This window comes from Meira miltonrushii, assembly GCF_003144205.1.
Source record: "Meira miltonrushii strain MCA 3882 unplaced genomic scaffold FA14scaffold_2, whole genome shotgun sequence".
NCBI lineage: Eukaryota > Fungi > Basidiomycota > Exobasidiomycetes > Exobasidiales > Brachybasidiaceae > Meira > Meira miltonrushii.
Window position 1 is genome coordinate 2,125,590 of NW_020289944.1, and position 17,558 is coordinate 2,143,147.

Genomic DNA, 17,558 nt, shown 5'->3' on the forward strand with positions numbered 1-17,558 from the left:
ATTATCTCTCTTTCCTCCTAACTCACTTCAGTCAAGATGCTATCACGACTGGCTCTTCGCTCTAGAGCGCCAATGGCTGCTTCGATGGCAACCCGATCAGCTTTACAACCAAGCACATTGCCAAAAGTACTACCTTCCTCTTCCTCTATGCTTTCTCAATACCGTGGATTCGCCTCTTCAGCTGACCCATACGATGTAATTATCGTTGGAGGTGGTCCAGGTGGATACGTTGCTGCTATCAAAGCAGGTCAACTTGGACTTCGTACTGCTATCGTTGAAGGTCGCGGCGCTTTGGGAGGTACTTGTTTGAACGTAGGATGCATTCCTTCAAAAGCCATGTTACACAACTCCAACTTATACCATGCCGCCAAACACGATTTCAAAGATCGTGGTATTGACGTCTCAGATCTAAAGCTAAACTTGCCGCAAATGCTAAAGAACAAGGAAAAGGCAGTTTCAGGATTAACAAAAGGTGTTGAAGGATTGATCAAGAAGAACAAAGTCGATTACGTCAAAGGATGGGCAAGCTTTGCAGGTCCTACATCACTAAACATCAGCCTTACAGAAGGTGGCGAAACACAAATTGAAGGAAAGAACATCATCATTGCAACGGGTAGTGAAGTGACACCTTTCCCAGGTATGGAATTCGATGAGAAATCAATCGTCAGTTCAACAGGTGCTTTGGATCTCGAAAAGGTTCCCGAAAAGATGATCGTTATTGGTGGAGGTGTTATCGGTCTAGAAATGGGAAGTGTTTGGAACAGATTAGGTGCCAACGTTCAAGTTGTTGAATTCTTGAGCAGCATTGGTGGAGCAGGTATTGATGGCGAAGTTGCCAAATCTTTCCAAAAGATTCTGCAAAAGCAAGGTGTTCAATTCAAACTCGGTACCAAGGTTATCGATGCCGAAAAGAAGGACGGCAAGGTCTACCTAAACGTCGAAGATGCAAAGAGCGGAAAGAAGGAACAATTAGATGCTGACGTCGTTTTGGTTGCTATTGGCCGTCGCCCAACCGTCAAGAACTTGAACTTGGAAGCAATCGGTGTCGAACTTGATAACAAGGGACGTGTGATCGTCGACGATGAATTCAACACAACATGCAAGGGTGTTAAATGCATCGGTGATGCTACTTTCGGACCCATGTTAGCACACAAAGCTGAAGAAGAAGGTATTGCTGCAGTTGAAATCATCAAGCACGGCCATGGTCACGTTAATTACGAAACCATTCCATCAGTCATTTACACCCACCCCGAAGTTGCTTGGGTAGGAAAGAGCTCGGAAGAATTGAAGAAGGATGGTGTCAACATCAAGGTGGGAACTTTCCCATTCATGGCCAACTCTCGTGCAAAGACTGTGTTGGATACCGATGGAATGGTCAAGGTTATCACCGAAGCTGAAACCGATAAGATTTTGGGTGTTCATATCATTGGACCAAATGCCGGTGAATTGTTGGCAGAAGCTGTTTTGGCAATGGAATACGGAGCATCTTCAGAAGATGTTGCAAGAACTTGCCACGCACACCCAACTATGAGTGAAGCAATCAAGGAAGCCATGCTTGCTGCTCACTTCAAAGCCATCCACATGTAATATCTCTTTAGAACGTACGTTTTACGAATACACTTTTTTGACTTCTGTAACTTCACAGATGAGATTTGTCCCTTTAAGACTACATCTGTTATGGCATTGAGGATTTTCATGTTTGTGCAGTAAAAGTACAACTGTTTCGAGCATAACAAGGTTTGATCATAATATACAAAAAAGCTCAATTTCTAGTTTTTTTGGTTCTCACAGCACTTTCATCTCCGGAAACTCTCTTCTCGATCGCCTTCGTCTTCATATCCTTCTCCTTCATATGAGCTTGGCTCGTTCTCTCCTGCAGCGTGGGCAGGGGTACCACTTTGACCTTCTTTTGCCCATGTTGCTTTGATCGAGCCGACATCTGGAACCGATAGACCGGATCGCAAGGCTTGCTCTCCGTTTGCACGGATTTTGTAATGGACCAACAAAGAGCCATCGTCTTTATCCTCAACGGAATGCGTTTCACCAAATTGTTGGAGGAAGGCTTTCACCTTGCTTCGATGTTCTTCGTTGGAAGCGTCAGGAATTTCGGTAACGTGCAGCTTACTGGGTCTGTTATCCAAACTCATACTAGCACGATTTACCATAGCACCTCCTCTTCCTCCTCGATAGGAAGGATAGCCAAATCCACGACTTGAGCCTCTGAATGGTGTACCTCTTGCCCTTCCTCTATAGCCACCTCTGTAGCCACCTTCCGCGCCTGCTGTACCTGTTTCTGAATCAATGCCGAGTTGTTCTGCTTCAGCTTTTAATCTTGCCAGAGTTTCCTTCAGCTCTTCCGTCGTGCTACCTTCGCCACCTCCGCTTTTCAAGGCTTCCAGCTCTCGATCCAATTGTTCACGTTGTTTTAGGTCACGTTGCTCTTGCAAGTGAGATGCAGATACAGATGGTGTATTTGATGTACCATTCGTTGTACCGCTCACCGCGGCTCGCACCTCCTCGGTCGCTCGTTTAATTTCACCTTCTAGCGTACCGAACCTAGCCATAAGTGTCTTTTTCTCGTCTGCTGTTGCACTGCCTCCGGTCAACTTTGTCATGATCTCTTTTTGTTCCGACATGAGCTCGTCAAGCTTCTTTTGAGCAGATTCTTGTGCTTCTTTGACTTTCTCCGAAGCAAAACCTGGTCTGACAAATTTATTTTGACCAGGAACGAAGTTGCTCTTGAGAGGCGGTCCAGACGCAGGTTTCGGGGTGGGTGCAATATGCTCTACAGGTTTTGTGAGAGGTTCGTCAAGTTTTTGGAAGTAGACTTTCACGAAGCGGTTGTTGAAGATAACTTCGGGAGATGAATGAGCTGCTTTGGCTTCAGCCGGTTGCGAATAACTGACGAGCGCTTTCTTGCTATCGACGTCAATCTGAATGTTGGTGATTGTTCCGAACTTCTTAAAGTACTCGTTCACCTTTACCATTTCTAGGTTCTCCACTGGCACGTTTTCGATCACCAATGTCGTGTTGGACGTTTGCTTCTTTTCAAATGCACCTCTGCCTCCATGTGCACCACCTCTACCGCCTCCACGAGCGCCTCTCCCGCCTCTGTGACCAAAATCGCCACGATTAGAAGCATTTTGATCCATTCGTGCGAACAAGCCATTGCCATCGCCTTGTGGTACACCATTCTGAGCGTTATCCATTGGCGGTGGGCCTTGATACAATTCCTGAGGTGGCTGCTGCGTCATACCACCTTGTGCACCATTCCATCCCATCGGATGTCCACCCATGGCAAATTGTGGTCCCATACCCATGAAAGCATTGTTCGGGGCACCATGATGTTGATTCTGTGGCATACCAAAGGCTTGATTTACGTGTTGAGGAGGCATGCCCATCATTGGGTTCATATTATAACCATTCATGTCGGGGGTTGATTGTTGCGGCAAGATGTGATCGAACTTACACGAATCTCCACGACTGCAGAAGCCTCTTTGATGAAAGTCTCTACACATCTGTCTCGGCCTATTCTGTCGATTCCCATCATGGCGGAAATTTCCATCGCTTGGCGTTCGACGATCCCTTCTTTGTCCTTCTCCTGATTCTCCATCTCTGAACGTTTTTGCAGGCGATTGTCTTCCTTCGTCATCGGCCGATCTTTTACGCGAGGTGCCTACGGAGGTAGACGAAACATCTTGTGCGCTTGAGCTGGAGGCTTGGATGGTCTGTTTGGATTCGGGAAGGTAGGATTGTGATCTTAAAGCAGCAAAGGCTTTTTCCACAAATGGTGTCGTTTGTTCCGCCAAGAAGTCTTCCAATTGCTCTTGAAGGCTGGCTTGCAACGTTTCATCGCTTCCATCATGTTTGAGTAGAGCCAAAACGTAATCTGATAAAACTTCAGGATCTGCGTCACAGCTGGTGAGAAAGAAGTGTCAGTTTCTTAACAGTAAGGCATCTAGTATCAAAACCTCCACTCACATTGGTTCTAGTTCCTTTATTAGCCATATCTTTAGCTCATCCGTATGTTTGAGCTCAAAGGAAGGCATTTTGTTTGACCTCTTCAGTTGCAGCTGACCATATAAGCAAGTAGGGATAGGAGGAATGAAAGAGAGGCGTAATAATGGATGGAAATAGTATTTATCGTGATTGCTAGACAACACTTAATAATTCTCATGCAGGCGCACGCTAAATTGGTACGCGATTGACAATAATTGTTTTATGTAATCAAATGAGCGTGACATTGAAACACGTGTTGAGAATCATTGAGTCGATCAGACTTACCCTTCACGTGCAAGTCAAATTGACAAAATCTGTCTGGTTGCTCTGCGGCGGCGCGTACAGAGTGAATCGATGCAGGCTTAGAAGCAGGTCAATCTTCAAGCATGCACTGTAGCTGGTGCGCCTTTTTGGCTGTATTCTTCGTGCTTGTAACCATACTGCTCAACTGCTGTGTACGTGCAGGGAAGTCCATTCAAGCCAATTCCTAGAATTTCATCAATTCAGATCATCTGTTCTCAATCCTTTCACCAACCATCCTAGGGCCAAGGTCATCGTTCAATATGTAAGTATTCCGATGAGATAAACACGACTACATTGATGACGACAGAGAGAGGATGAATGAAGGGAAGAGGGGGATAGTTTGTGAAGTGAAGCAAGAATTGAGATATAATGTGAAGGGATATGGAAAGGCTATTCGACATGGAGGGTGATGACGCATACTCGACACTCGCAACAACTCACATGTACACCTCAGCTCATACCGCCATCCTCGAATCATCTGATCGTGAACATTGTCTGACATTCGCTCGATCTTCTCTTCTACACAGATTATAACGCCCAACATGCAAGAATACTCGGTCATTGGTAGGCACTTGCCCACAGAAAAGGAGCCAGCTCCAAAACTCTACCGCATGAGAATCTTTGCCAAGAACGAAACAATCGCAAAGTCTCGTTTCTGGTACTTCGTTCGTCAATTGAGAAAGATGAAGAAGGCAACTGGTGAAATCGTTTCAGTAAACGTTATCAGCGAAAAGAAGCCCCTCAAGGTCAAGAACTTCGGTATCTGGATCCGTTACAACTCTCGTTCAGGAACCCACAACATGTACAAGGAATACCGTGATTTGACCCGTGCTGATGCCGTCAAGACCATGTACCAAGATTTGGCAGCAAGACACCGTGCTCGTTTCGCCTCCATCCACATCTTGAAGGTTGCTGAAATCGAAAAGACTGCCGACATCCGTCGTCCTTACATCAAGCAACTCATTGCACCCAAATTGCGCTTCCCTCTTCCTCACCGTCGCCCACAATCTTTGGGTGTTTACGCAGCCAACCGTCCTTCGACATTCTACTAATTTGGCTTTGAGGTTGATATCATTTACACATTCACACACCAAAACCTACATATTACCATTATGTAGATCGGTAAGCTTTGTTGGTTGAGTCATTCTTCCATCGTCGCTTATTGTATCTCTATTGTACGCTTATACGCACTCTTACACACATTCAAAACGATGGCTACTTGCACGATCAAATCCGGATGAGTGATCGGGTGTTCCATGAAATGAATACTCTAAAGACTGACTTGCAAAAATGAAGTAAGTATACTGTAAAATGCCCCCTATCGATTGCTACACGCAACTGACCGAAAGTGTCGAGAAGGATAATTGTATACCATTGGTAATATTTGATACTAGAAGATTGTTGTGATGATCAGTCCTGCCCGTTAGGAATCTCAAGGTGCCCTTGCTAGCCATTTGCCTAATATTTGCCAAACTCATCCTGACCCTAAGTGGGCACAGAGACAAAATTGTCACTCCCATCACTATATTCAAGTCGAATTACGCTTAGCTAGAATGCACGGCCCATAACTTAAAAGCGCAATCATTCCGTTCAAGGAACTCTTCCTTTAAGACTACGACTACGAAGGCGTACCCAGCATGCAGTAAGACTTGAAGCGATCATGTCTTACCGAGAATGGTCGGGAGAGAGAGCTGGAGGGGCAAGGAGAGGTGAAGGGTCCACCTCAAAATCACCTTCGCCTGATCCTGAATTGGTTAAATATTTGAAAGAGCAAAAAGCGTCAACTTCTACCAGCTCAGAAGAGGCTTTTCATCGTAATCAACGTATCGCAGCAGGTGGTATCAATCATGCAAAGAATCGGTTTCAACGTGAAAGAGAAGAAGCAGAAAGGAGAAAGAGAGAAGAAGAAGAGTATGCTGCCATTGCTTATCGAGAATTTGTGGAGGATATGCAAGGCGATGGAAGAAGTCGAGGCAGCAGAAGGGATGGCACAAAGGACAAGAGTAGGACGAATGAGCGATCCTCTGGATTTGTTCGAGCGGGAGGATCAGAATATACTCATGAGAATGTCAATCGTAGAGATCAAAGACGCAATGATTCATCAGCTTTAGCAAGGGAAGAAGCATTCATTGTAGAGGATGATGAAGGACTTGACAGCAAGATGCAAAATGCAGAGAAAGACATACCACCTAAACGCAAAGGAGCAATGCAAGACTTTCTCGGAGAATTGCAACGGGATCAAGCCAGAAGAGAAGAGAGACTGCGACCCCGTGTTTCAGAGAACGAATCAATCTCTTCACTCCTTGCTCGTGAAGCTCAAAGGAACGGTACAAGAGAAACGCATGATCCCAAATCTACAAACGTTTGCATCTTAAATCTACCAGGAAATGTGAGCGAACACACTTTAGGAGAATATTTCAGCTATTATGGCGATATTGCGAGTGTGAAGATCATGTGGTCAAGAACAGAAGATGCAAGGATGGTAATGGCATCAAATGGAATGTCGATTCGTGAAACGAAGCATGAAGGAGCAACGGGATTCGTCAATTTCATGTACAAATCAGATGCAGAGCATGCCTATAACCAGATAGAAGGATCTCAATGGAGAGGCTGCTTATTACGAACGGGGTGGGGTAAATGTCTTTCCCGGCCATTCGAGCCTTTGTACATCAAATCTGATCGCACAAAAAAGGACTTTGAGAGTGAACAACATGCAAAAGAGCCAACGGAAAACTCTGCCCCAATTGCAATACGTTTCAAAAGATCACGTAGCCCTGGCTCTATACCACATCGTCGAGAAAGGCCACGAGAGAGATTTTCTCATGGAAACACATTCGAGGATGATGGTTATGCTTCGTTCTACAGCACCGATTCAGAAGAAGAGAGTGAGAATGAGAATCTGCAGAAACAAACAGACATATTCGGCAAAGTGGCTCGAGCAAGATTTGATGCCATGTTGCGCAGTTTGACAGGACGTCGAGAGCGCATTGCACGGGTGATGTTATTTGCATTGGAACATGCGTATTGTGCAAAAGAGATTACTGATCGCTTGATTCAGTCACTGTTGGTGCCTTCGACACCACTGCCACGTAAATTGGCACGATTGCATGCCATCTCGGATATTCTGCACAATTGTTCAGCTCCTGCAAGTAGTGCTTGGAGATATAGATCTCTATTCGAATCAACTTTGGAAGCTGTCTTTCTGCATTGGGGCGATGTAGCCAACTCATTCCAAGGAAGGATCAAACGCGAAGCTTGCAAGGATATGGCAAGACAATTATTGGAAGTTTGGGAATCATGGTTGATATTTGATTTGAAGCGGATACAAAAATGGCGGGAATGTGTGGAGAGAGGAAGTGTTGTTGCGACGATAGAGGCCGCATCAGACTCTGTTCCCACAACCCTCAAGCTCGATCAGCATCATGAGTCAATGGAAGACATTGATGGTGAGGAATATCAAGAGGATATTGATGGTGAAGCATTGGAAGATATTGATGGGGAGGCAATGTAGTATTCCATAGTGTATTTGTATGATTGTATCATTATTTGTTGTTTAAGAAGATTATTTTTTAGCGCGTTGCATTTGTACTTAAAATCTTTTCGTGGCTTCAACGTTTCTTCTCATTCACCATTCCTGGTCAAGTACGGTTGCATACTACCAGAGAAGAGCTCACAAATATGACCGGACCATCTCTGATCGCTGCCACTGCTGAAGAACAGGGAATCCTGCAATCTTTAGAGCATGCAGCAGCTCTTTTCACCAGTCCCGATCCGGCCGGAAGAAGTCAAGGAGAAGCAATCTTTCTACAATTAAGACAAAGTCCAAATGCAATAGAGCATGCTTTATTCTCTTTAGAGCATTCTAGTGATCCTTTCGTTCACTTCCAATGCTTGAGCGTTCTTTTGGAGCATTTGCCAAACCTTTCTTTGCGTACACCAAGCAAAAGCATCGCATCTTTAACGACCATTCGAGACTTTTTGTATGCATTGATCGTGGCACGTTGTAATGATGCCAATGCAACCTCATGGCCCAACTGGACAAGATCTCGTGCTTATCAAACATTATCTGCTGTTCAGCTGAGACTACTGGGGTTAGAGCTCGAGGAAGCAAAGGAGTCGCATCAAACTGGAACAGTCATCGAAGCACACACACAATTCATTCTTTCGCATATTGTCAACCTTACGTCTGTGCAGAGCCTTCAGGAGAATCAACAAGGATTCTTCGTTGGAACAGGTATTGCAAACTCACTCCTAGATGAGATCAGTCATAATACACAAATCAATGCAGGCAACACTAGCAGCACCTCAAATCGATCAAAAGGCAAATCTCGTATGGTCGACAATACTGGCTTGTCTCCGATTCAACATAGATGGACGAAAGCTTGGATGCAGGAACAGATCCTGCCGCATTTGTTACAAACAATCATACAAGGCCTCTCATTCATCTTGTCGAACCAAGCATCTACTGTTCAGGCATCAATCGTTTCTATCTTGTCTGCTTTGGTCAACTTATCAGAAAAACTGTTACGATGGTCATGCATTTTGACAAAACCTTGGGCAGGACTGGATAGAAATCTGGATTTTGAGGAAACTTCATCTCTCTTAGCAGAGGACAACCTCCTCATCGAAGATGATCTAGACGACTTGGAATCATCTGATCAACCGAAAATTTCATCAAGCACACACATCATTCGCTATATACCCGAATCTCTCGCACAAATTCTTTTGAGCATAGACATGATCTCGCTCATCAGTTCCGCTTATCGATTCGCGAATCAATTAGACACAATCACAAACCGAGAAGCGGCACTTTGCATATCAAGGCTGAGAAGATGTTTGCTTTCGATCTCAAGCTTCTCCCAAGCACCCCAGTCAAATGTCCAAGTGGACCTCGCAGGACGTCAAACTACCATTCTGAAAACACTAGCAATGCTTCGTGGTGATGCGCAGCATATGTCATCTCCTTTGCAAACTGATCGAGGTCAAGCATTGTTGTTCCTGGGACAACTTTATTCTGTCGCCTTGAAGTCTACTGCATCAGTATCGATTGATCATTTACCCTATGGCATCGAAAATGCTATACAAGATCTGTCTGCGCTGTCAAATATGATCCTAACATTTGCTTTTGGCAGACGAGGTAATGACAGCGATGAAGATGATGATCTTGATTTACTGGCGGATGAGATGATTCCCAGCCTTCTCTCTGCATGGTTGGCACTCCCAGAAGTTTGCAAGGATCCAGCAACGCTATCAAAGATTTCATCGCACACATTCATTGGAATCGTCAAGCCTTACATCGATGCTCGATTGCATCAGGCTTCGACCGCAGGCGAAAGTGAAGCAGATGACGATGAGGATGAATACGGCGAGGAGACAAGACCTGATCAAGAGGTGTACGAAGATACACTGATCATGTTTGCCTCTTTGGCTCGTCTTGGTAACTTGAGCGAGACATTGGCATACCTTCAAAGCTTGAGTGATCGTTTGTTGAATGAGCTTGTGGCTTTCTACAAATCTCCTAGCAACGCTCAAATTGGATCTCCCGAAATGAAAGCCTTGGAAGGACGATGGGAAAGCTTGCACTGGATCATCCTCATTACCGGGCATACACTAGCCGATGTCAGTAAAGGAGAAGTTGCCATGGTTCCTCGTGAGATTGAGGTGCTTCCGGAGCAAGATCAGCAGGTGGCAGTACATCTAATACAATCACTCGGATTGAATCTCGCTCAAATTCTGACAGATGCAGATCAGTCTAAACCGCAAAGTCCTCAAGTTCTGCAGACTTTGCTCTGGTTCAACGCTCGTTGGATCCCAGGCTACTTGTTGGTCCGATCAACGCCCGTTCTGTCAGCGAAGTTCGATGCTCGAGCTGGTCTGCAGACCTTGTCGTTCTTACTTGGGAGGATCAAGATCATCATGGGTGTTTGGGTATCAGACAGTGATGTGATCTTACAAGTTTCATCCATTTTACGTGCTTTTGCATTGTCAGAAGGAGTAATGCGTTCATTGTTGTCGATCTCTGAATTTGATGAGCTAAACAGAGCAATTATCGAAGGTCTAGGTGTCTTGCCAGCCAAAACGCATAAACCTTTGATTTCAGCTTTGATTGGTTGTATCTATGCAAGCGCTGCCACACAATCACCAGAGATCTTCTTTGATCGTATCACACAAGCAATCGAACAACGGCTGTCTGTCATCGTACATCAACCTTCCTTCACTTCGCCGAGCGTTTTCCAAAGAGGAGATGTTGTCGAAGGTTTACACAATGCACTGGACATGTTTGATGGATTAGCAGCTAGTACTCAACCAAGATCAGCTCGTGCAGTGTATGGGTTCCTCTCGCGCTTCTTTGATACTTTGATCAATCTGATCACAATGTACAAAGACAGAAGTGAGATTGGAACGGGAATCATTCGCATTTTCCGTACTTTGATTGGCGCTCTGGACCTTGGCTTTGGTGTTGATGAAGAAATTGTATCCAGCCTAAATGAAGTGGTCTGGAAGTTGATGGAAGGAATGAATGCCAACATCTTGATTGGCGATTCACCTGCATCTGCTTTGGAAGAAGACATTCCCTTCGAGGGTCTTTGTCTTGCGTTGGAGTTGATAAACGATCTCCTCTTGGCAAGCGATGGGGATGCACGTTCTCCTGTCTCTCACTGGCTGGCCAGCGTATCTCATCGTCAGACTGGAGATGTTTGCCTTTTCGGCTTTTCGCGTTTGGTGCCATTCTTGCAAGGAGATGTTTTGTCAAGCTCAGGTATTCGTACTCGCTTGGCACGCTTGACAAGTCGTCTTTTCATCTCTTTTGGTCACAGACTTGTAGGTATGGTGATCCAAGAAGGTATGCATCAACAATCTATCCCAGTTCCTGGTAATGGACAAGGTCAATGTGTTCAGTTGTATACTGCTTGCGTTGAGGCTTTATCCATCTCATTGAACTTCGATGAAACAAATGCAGTCATTGATAGTCTAGAGGCTATTGACGGTCTTGCAAAAGCATCGCAAAGGGTACTTCGTGAAGCATTCAATGCAACGAACGGTAGTGCTGCTCAACAGAATGTCAATCAAGCAGGACAAGTCGTCCTTGCATCTTTATCATCCCCACTTTTGGACAATATCTTACGCGCAACATTGATTGAGCCCATTGCACCGACAATGCTTGAAGCTCATATCCGGACATTATTCTCACTGCTGAACGTCATCATTCATACTCAGGTACAATGGCAAATTGATGGTCAACAAGAAGATGGCAAAGTTCATCTTCAAAAGCATTTGCAAACGTTTTGTGCTACTACGTCTCTTTCAAGTGGCCGTGTAAAGGCATCCTCAAAAGAGATTGTCAATACTGGAAATGCAGATGATTTGCGCAGGAGGACAGCTCTCTCGACCGTGATCATCCAGCTTGTCGAGCATTGTATCTCAACAACCGGAAAAGCACAACAAGATTCTCTGATCGAAGGCCGTGCAAGGGAGATTGCTTGGCAAGCTAGATCTGATCTCAAGGTTCGTTGATTTGTACAAATTCATGAAATACATAATACATTGATAATTGCGGGTATATACACAGAAAGTTTGCTTATGAATCAGAAGGAACTGCAGGTGATGGTGAAGACGAATTAGGTGTACTGATTTGAGGTAAGGCTCCATAAAAGGATGAAAGTCTAGCAGCGGCTGACAATGGTTTGCGTCTTCGGACCGGTGCTTGAAGGAGAGATGTTTTGACCTGATCGACCTCGTTATTTTCCAGATGTAATTGGTCCGCACCAAATGAGACACCTGCGAAATAGTCCCCACATTCATTAGGATGGGATTGATTGATTGATGTAGAAGCGGGCGTCGCTTGACTGCTTGTTTCGTTGGATGATGTCATGTTTATCTCTCCTCCGTACGTCTTTGAAGATCGTAAAAGTGGCGGTCTTTCCCATTCGGGTGTCGTTAGTCTTGGTGTGACCAACCTAAACGTTCCTGAACCAGAAGTAGCGGCATGTACCTGAGGACTGAGAAGCTTACCGTGAAACAATTGTGCTTCCAAGGCATGAGCTTTTGCGACTCGTGCTGCAGGCGAGATTGGTTGGTTGGAGCGATTCTCCCTCGTGGGCGGGCTAACGCTTCGATTTCTTCGATTGGCTGTCGTATTCTCACTCTGTTCGACCGTCACTCTGGGACTGTCCACGCCTGGCGTGAGCGAATGCATCGTATCATCATCTTCATGCGTTGTGATGATGCACATTTCTTGTGGAGAAGTTGGCGTTGGGGGACAAGAAGGCAAGCTGGCATCAGAGTCCAATGCACGACTTGCATGGATGCATTGTTCAACATTTGTGGCGGGTGTTGAAGCTGCTGCACTTTCTACATCTACCAGGCTAGGCTCTGGTGTCTCGGGAAAGACGGATTCATAACATGTATCACATGCCCTTGCCGGGCGGTCTTGTTCACCGTCTTCATAGCTTGCGATCAAGAAAGTCTTTTGACTGCAAGACCAACAAACGACTTGACCGCATAAGCGACAATGATGCTTACGTCTCCACAAGCCAAAGCTTTCACTGCAGCATGCACATTTGTCCGCTCTGCTATCGGGAACCCAAACGGGTGCATTGTAGTCTTCCAATACTTTCAATCCTCCATTACGGGATGCAGACAGATTGCTGTTTGCCATTGATGCTGAATTAGCACTGCTGCCGGTCAGATATGCTGCCAAACTACCTGTCGTGCTGAACGAAGGCAAAGACTCTCTTTTAGGTCGCGCTTCCGTAAAGGCTTCTACAGATGAGCCTTCAGGTATGGAAGATGATGAATCCGGTATTTGTGGAAAAGAAACTTTTCTGTTGATTGCCTGCAAGCTTCTCCTTCTTTCCCTCTTTGCTGAAATTGAATCTTCTTCTGCTTGCAACGTTCGCCTGTTTGTCATCAATTCTTCTCTTGCATTTCGCATTGCTGTCAACCATTCAGCTTTGGCCTCAGTCGAATCGGCGTAAATAGCAAAACTTTTACCGGGTGTGCGAATTTCAATACAGTGTCGCAACGATAAGTCATTTGAGTTTGCCGATTCTACTCCTACTACAGTGCAATCTTGCAAAGCAAACTTTCCACGAAATTGCAGTTGTTGACCCTCCAAAGATGAAAATGACAATCGATTGCTTTCCACTTGTGTTGGCACGGAAGTTGTCCTTCGCCTGATTGGTACCTCAAACGGCTTTCCAGGCGAAGAGGCAAGATTGCGTTGCTGATAGGGTGATTTCGCCATCGTTGGGCTACCGAGAGGACTCGAAGTACCTTCTACTACGCCATAACGGCTGAAAGCCTGCCATGCAGCTGATGCATCAGCAATTGCACCGCCGATTGGTGCCGCATAGATTATGCAATCGGTAAACAGGAAGAACTCCCTTGCATGGATATCTTTTCGACCGGCTTTCCGAAGGGTTGCACGTTTGAGTAGAGCTCTACCAGGCGTGATCAGAGGCTCATTCATACCGATCAACGTCCTTTGGATACTAAGCATCGACAATACCATCTCGTGCTGTCGGATGTTATCGTTGATCGATTCGGCCACTTGCTCGATCACTTGATATGCACGGCAAAGGTCAGAATAATCTTTGTGTCCCACAGGCGTACATTTGACCAGCTCGCCAACCAACAATTTGTACCGTGGAATCCGTTGAACAATACTCAATAGATGCGCTTGGAGACCAAGACCGAATCCGAAACCTCCTGATCGTGTAGGAACACCATCTGCTCCTTCAGTGCTGGCGGAAGTCATCCATGTCAACCGTTCCGTTTCTTTCAAGAATCTGGCAAAGACTTCATTGGTTTTGCGTTCAGCCTCGATTCGTGTAAGAGCGCTACTGAAATTCTTTACGAAGAATGAGTACATCTTCAAGAATGGTGCCATAGGCGCAAGAAGATCTCCGATTAGATCACTCTTCGGATCCCAAGGATGTGTGTTTGCATCCGTCTTCTTTTGCAGCTGTTCTGGATTTGGCTCAATCGACTCTTCGACGGAGCCTGGGATTACCATCGAAACAGGCCGTGAATTCGGTGGATCTCGATTGCGTCCACTCAGCCTATCATCCAAACGGATCAAAAGTTCCGAATTAAGATGCAGTATATCTGCAAAGTTCGAGAATATCTCGTTGATCGCTTTCTTGGATAGGTTTGGCGCTGCATTATCGGGCAATTTGGTGCCAGTGCTGGATGTCGATACCCCTTTACTGTATCCTAGCAAAGGTTGATAATAATGGTCGTTGACAATTCTCAAACTGGCAACGAAGGCTCTTTCCGTATCCAATAATTCCTTCGCAACATTCCTTCGTTTTGTCCAATTACCGTCCTCTGCAGATCGAAGCGGCCGATCGTTGATTCGAACGTGAAACCTGCGAGAAGGATCTTTGTTCTTTCGCATTCCTGCCATGCTGCTTTCCAGTTTAGGCGAAGATCCATAGCTGGTAGGATCCAACAAATCATTTGACGGCTTGGAGTAGGGAGAAGATGATATATGCGATACACTCTCTCCTTCTGGTAACGATTCGAATGATGCAACGCTGTACATGCTCATCCTGCTATCTCCACTTGCCAATGCTGGCAGACTTGGTCTCCTGGGCCATTTTGATGAGCCTGCTACTGCGCTTGATGCCGAGGCGGAAGCGGAGGCAGAGGCAGAGGAAGAGGATGGGACTGGTGTTGTGTTTTGTTTCTGTGATTTCTTCCGACGTGATGATGGTATTATCCCTAATGCGGATGCCAACGTTGGTGTCAAAAGACTAGCAGTCAAATTCGAGTGAGAAGAGGATGCAGCGACCATGATCGATTCGGAGTAAGGATGTGTGTTGTTGGAAGAAGATTGGCCGGTCGGGAATGAAACGGGTTCAACAGAATGATGATCATGGCTAGGAGGAGACTTTTGATTGACGCCATTTGAAGAAGAAATGGATGATTTTATGCTTGAATTTGAACTTTGAGACCCCTGTCTGCTAGGAGTTGATTTGTACGTTTCTTCGTGTATCGAACAAGTTTGCATTGATGAAGTGACCGTATTCTCCACGGATGCCAACATCGGCCTTGACTCGTTCATGTTTTTGCTTTCTTTCCTTCCTTCGCACTCTGCTTTCAGAGGCGGGAATTTTCAGTTTATGAATATTTTGTATTGGAACGAGATTTGAGAGATGAACATGACCACGCGAGAATGTTTTTATGAACCCCTGATCGTCAATTAGTTTGGATCAATAGAAAGAGATGGTTGTATGATGATGTTTATGTTTGCTAAATTCGAAGCCGATGCACAAATATATGCATGTACACAAAGTCGATTTAATGGCCGTCTGGGGTGCAGAATGGAATCGGACTTGTTTGGTGATACCAAGATTGAATGAGGAGGATAAAGTGTATTGGATGGATTAATTGATGGTTGTGTGGCTTTAGGTTGTATTAAAGTTCAAGAATGCTGAACAATGATTGTATGACCGTTGGATGGGATATGTCACTTCCGTCCTCACTCTCTCTCTCTCTCTTTTGAGGTTCGCCTTTTGCTCTGTTGGCCTTTTTATGGTATAGAATGATGACGAAGTCCAAAGAAGTGTTATCGTGCAAGGGTAGATGTCGATGTTGATAGTGATGATGATGATGATGCTTCACAATATACATCCGATAACAATGATCGACTTTAGAGAGAGAGACAGTTGTTATGTTTTTTCAAAATGTGCGCCTGAGCGGGTGGCTTTTGATTCAATAACCTCAATAACCCGATACGGTACCGTTTTGTGGCAGTGTACGAGTGTATATGAGCAAACAACAACACTTTTTTATATTTTTATAACACAGGGGCTAAAATTATACGCGTATTCTGCCTATGCACGCAACACACAAATCGGACAACCGTGTACTTACGACGGGCTCGCCTTTAATTCAATCAAAGAGGGGGGGTTCAATCATTTCTGTAACCCTTTATCGGTCCGAAAGCAAGTCAGGGTCTGTTTATGATCGATTTGTTTGCATGCCATCTTATTTGAAGCAGAGTAGATATTCAATTTCAGGATCAGATGCAGACTGGTTAAATGCCCGACATGCATATTTACGCGCTATGTTTTGACAATTACGCTAATCGATTCCTGCATCATTTGCTTTAACCCCTTTTTGCTCTTTCTCTCTCTCCTGTCTTTTACTAAGCTGAATTATTTTTGTCACTCTTTTTGACCCATTAACCGGTACAGATAAAATAATATTGTTTGTTCGATCTTCATTGCCATATATATTCCTACTACTTCATCCTAAACTTAGATCATCCTCTCTTATGATCCTATCAATGTATGATTGTCTTATACGCGTTTAATGAACGCGACTGTACACGTGACAGCCTAATGAATGAGCTAAAGTATCGGCAATCCCCCTGAGATGAACGTATTGTCGTTAAAAGATTTATTGTCATCATATCATATGAGAGCGATTGTAGTCTATTTATCGTTAGTCTTGATTTGTTCGTTCGCTATAATTATTTTCTGAAGCCAAATAAACTCTATATCATATAAAATACCTATGTCAGTCTAGAATATTATACTTTATATCAATTTTAAAATTTTATATATTTCATATTTTATTCCATTAAAAGCCAAAGCATACAGTATAGCAGATACAGGGTAGCTATGTACTCTCTATAGCAGTATAAAAAATTTTGATATGTTTTTTTATAGATCTCATATTACTTAAAAAGCTCAAAAAGCAAAAAAAGATGCCAATACAGATCACGATTAAAGATGAAAACACCTTTCTACCACTATATCTATCAAGACAGCATGTCACCTCCTTATTAATCATCGCCATCATACCACACCCTCTGTATGCCCATATATCTTAGTCATTATTCCAATTCATCAGATATAGTACATGCCCACGCCGTGAGAATGGTAGCATTTATTGCACCTGATGACCCCAGTTTGCAGGCAGGCCATTGCGCGGTAAAATCAATCTACGCGGTGCCTACATCTCTCACGGGATACGGCTAAAGAATTGAAAGGCATTTCGACAGTATAAAACACAAAACTATAGCGTAAAATTCAGGAGAGACGAGTGAAACTTGAACGGCACTTTGGCCCTTTAAGTGGGTTTGAATGGGAAGCGTGTTTCATTTTTACTCTATTCAATGATCGGCGATGCAGGTGAAGAGTGTCTCTGTCTTGTATGCCTGAGTGCAGTCCAGCTTCCGGCATCAATCGTAACGCGTTTTTGAATGGACAGCTTTATACTAAATTCTTAATCCGACTTCA

At 44.6% G+C, this 17,558-nt stretch overlaps 5 protein-coding genes across 5 annotated transcripts; 3 read left to right on the forward strand and 2 right to left on the reverse strand.

Annotated features, from left to right (window-relative positions):
• Positions 1-72: 72 nt before the first annotated feature.
• On the forward strand, positions 73-1,587 carry FA14DRAFT_120922 (dihydrolipoamide dehydrogenase; the record flags this gene model as incomplete). The annotated part of the gene is made up of 1 exon (XM_025496434.1): positions 73-1,587. The coding sequence occupies one exon, from the start codon at positions 73-75 to the stop codon at positions 1,585-1,587; it is 1,515 nt and encodes a 504-aa protein (XP_025355726.1).
• A 209-nt stretch (positions 1,588-1,796) lies between these two features.
• On the reverse strand, positions 1,797-4,049 carry FA14DRAFT_178794 (uncharacterized protein; the record flags this gene model as incomplete). The annotated part of the gene is made up of 2 exons (XM_025500874.1): positions 1,797-3,918; positions 3,982-4,049. The coding sequence occupies 2 exons, from the start codon at positions 4,047-4,049 to the stop codon at positions 1,797-1,799; spliced, it is 2,190 nt and encodes a 729-aa protein (XP_025355727.1).
• Positions 4,050-4,491: 442 nt separating this feature from the next.
• On the forward strand, positions 4,492-5,532 carry FA14DRAFT_160575 (putative 60S large subunit ribosomal protein L20). Its single transcript, XM_025498735.1, has 2 exons — positions 4,492-4,564; positions 4,830-5,532. The coding sequence occupies exon 2, from the start codon at positions 4,845-4,847 to the stop codon at positions 5,352-5,354; it is 510 nt and encodes a 169-aa protein (XP_025355728.1). The 5' UTR covers positions 4,492-4,564; positions 4,830-4,844; the 3' UTR covers positions 5,355-5,532.
• Positions 5,533-5,914: 382 nt separating this feature from the next.
• FA14DRAFT_172068 (uncharacterized protein) lies at positions 5,915-11,861 on the forward strand. The gene is made up of 2 exons (XM_025500373.1): positions 5,915-7,809; positions 7,965-11,861. The coding sequence occupies exons 1-2, from the start codon at positions 5,963-5,965 to the stop codon at positions 11,815-11,817; spliced, it is 5,700 nt and encodes a 1,899-aa protein (XP_025355729.1). The 5' UTR covers positions 5,915-5,962; the 3' UTR covers positions 11,818-11,861.
• FA14DRAFT_41472 (uncharacterized protein) lies at positions 11,850-15,550 on the reverse strand. The gene has a single exon (XM_025502316.1). It carries the CDS (start codon positions 15,371-15,373, stop codon positions 11,882-11,884), a length of 3,492 nt encoding a protein of 1,163 aa, XP_025355730.1. The 5' UTR covers positions 15,374-15,550; the 3' UTR covers positions 11,850-11,881.
• Positions 15,551-17,558: the final 2,008 nt, after the last annotated feature.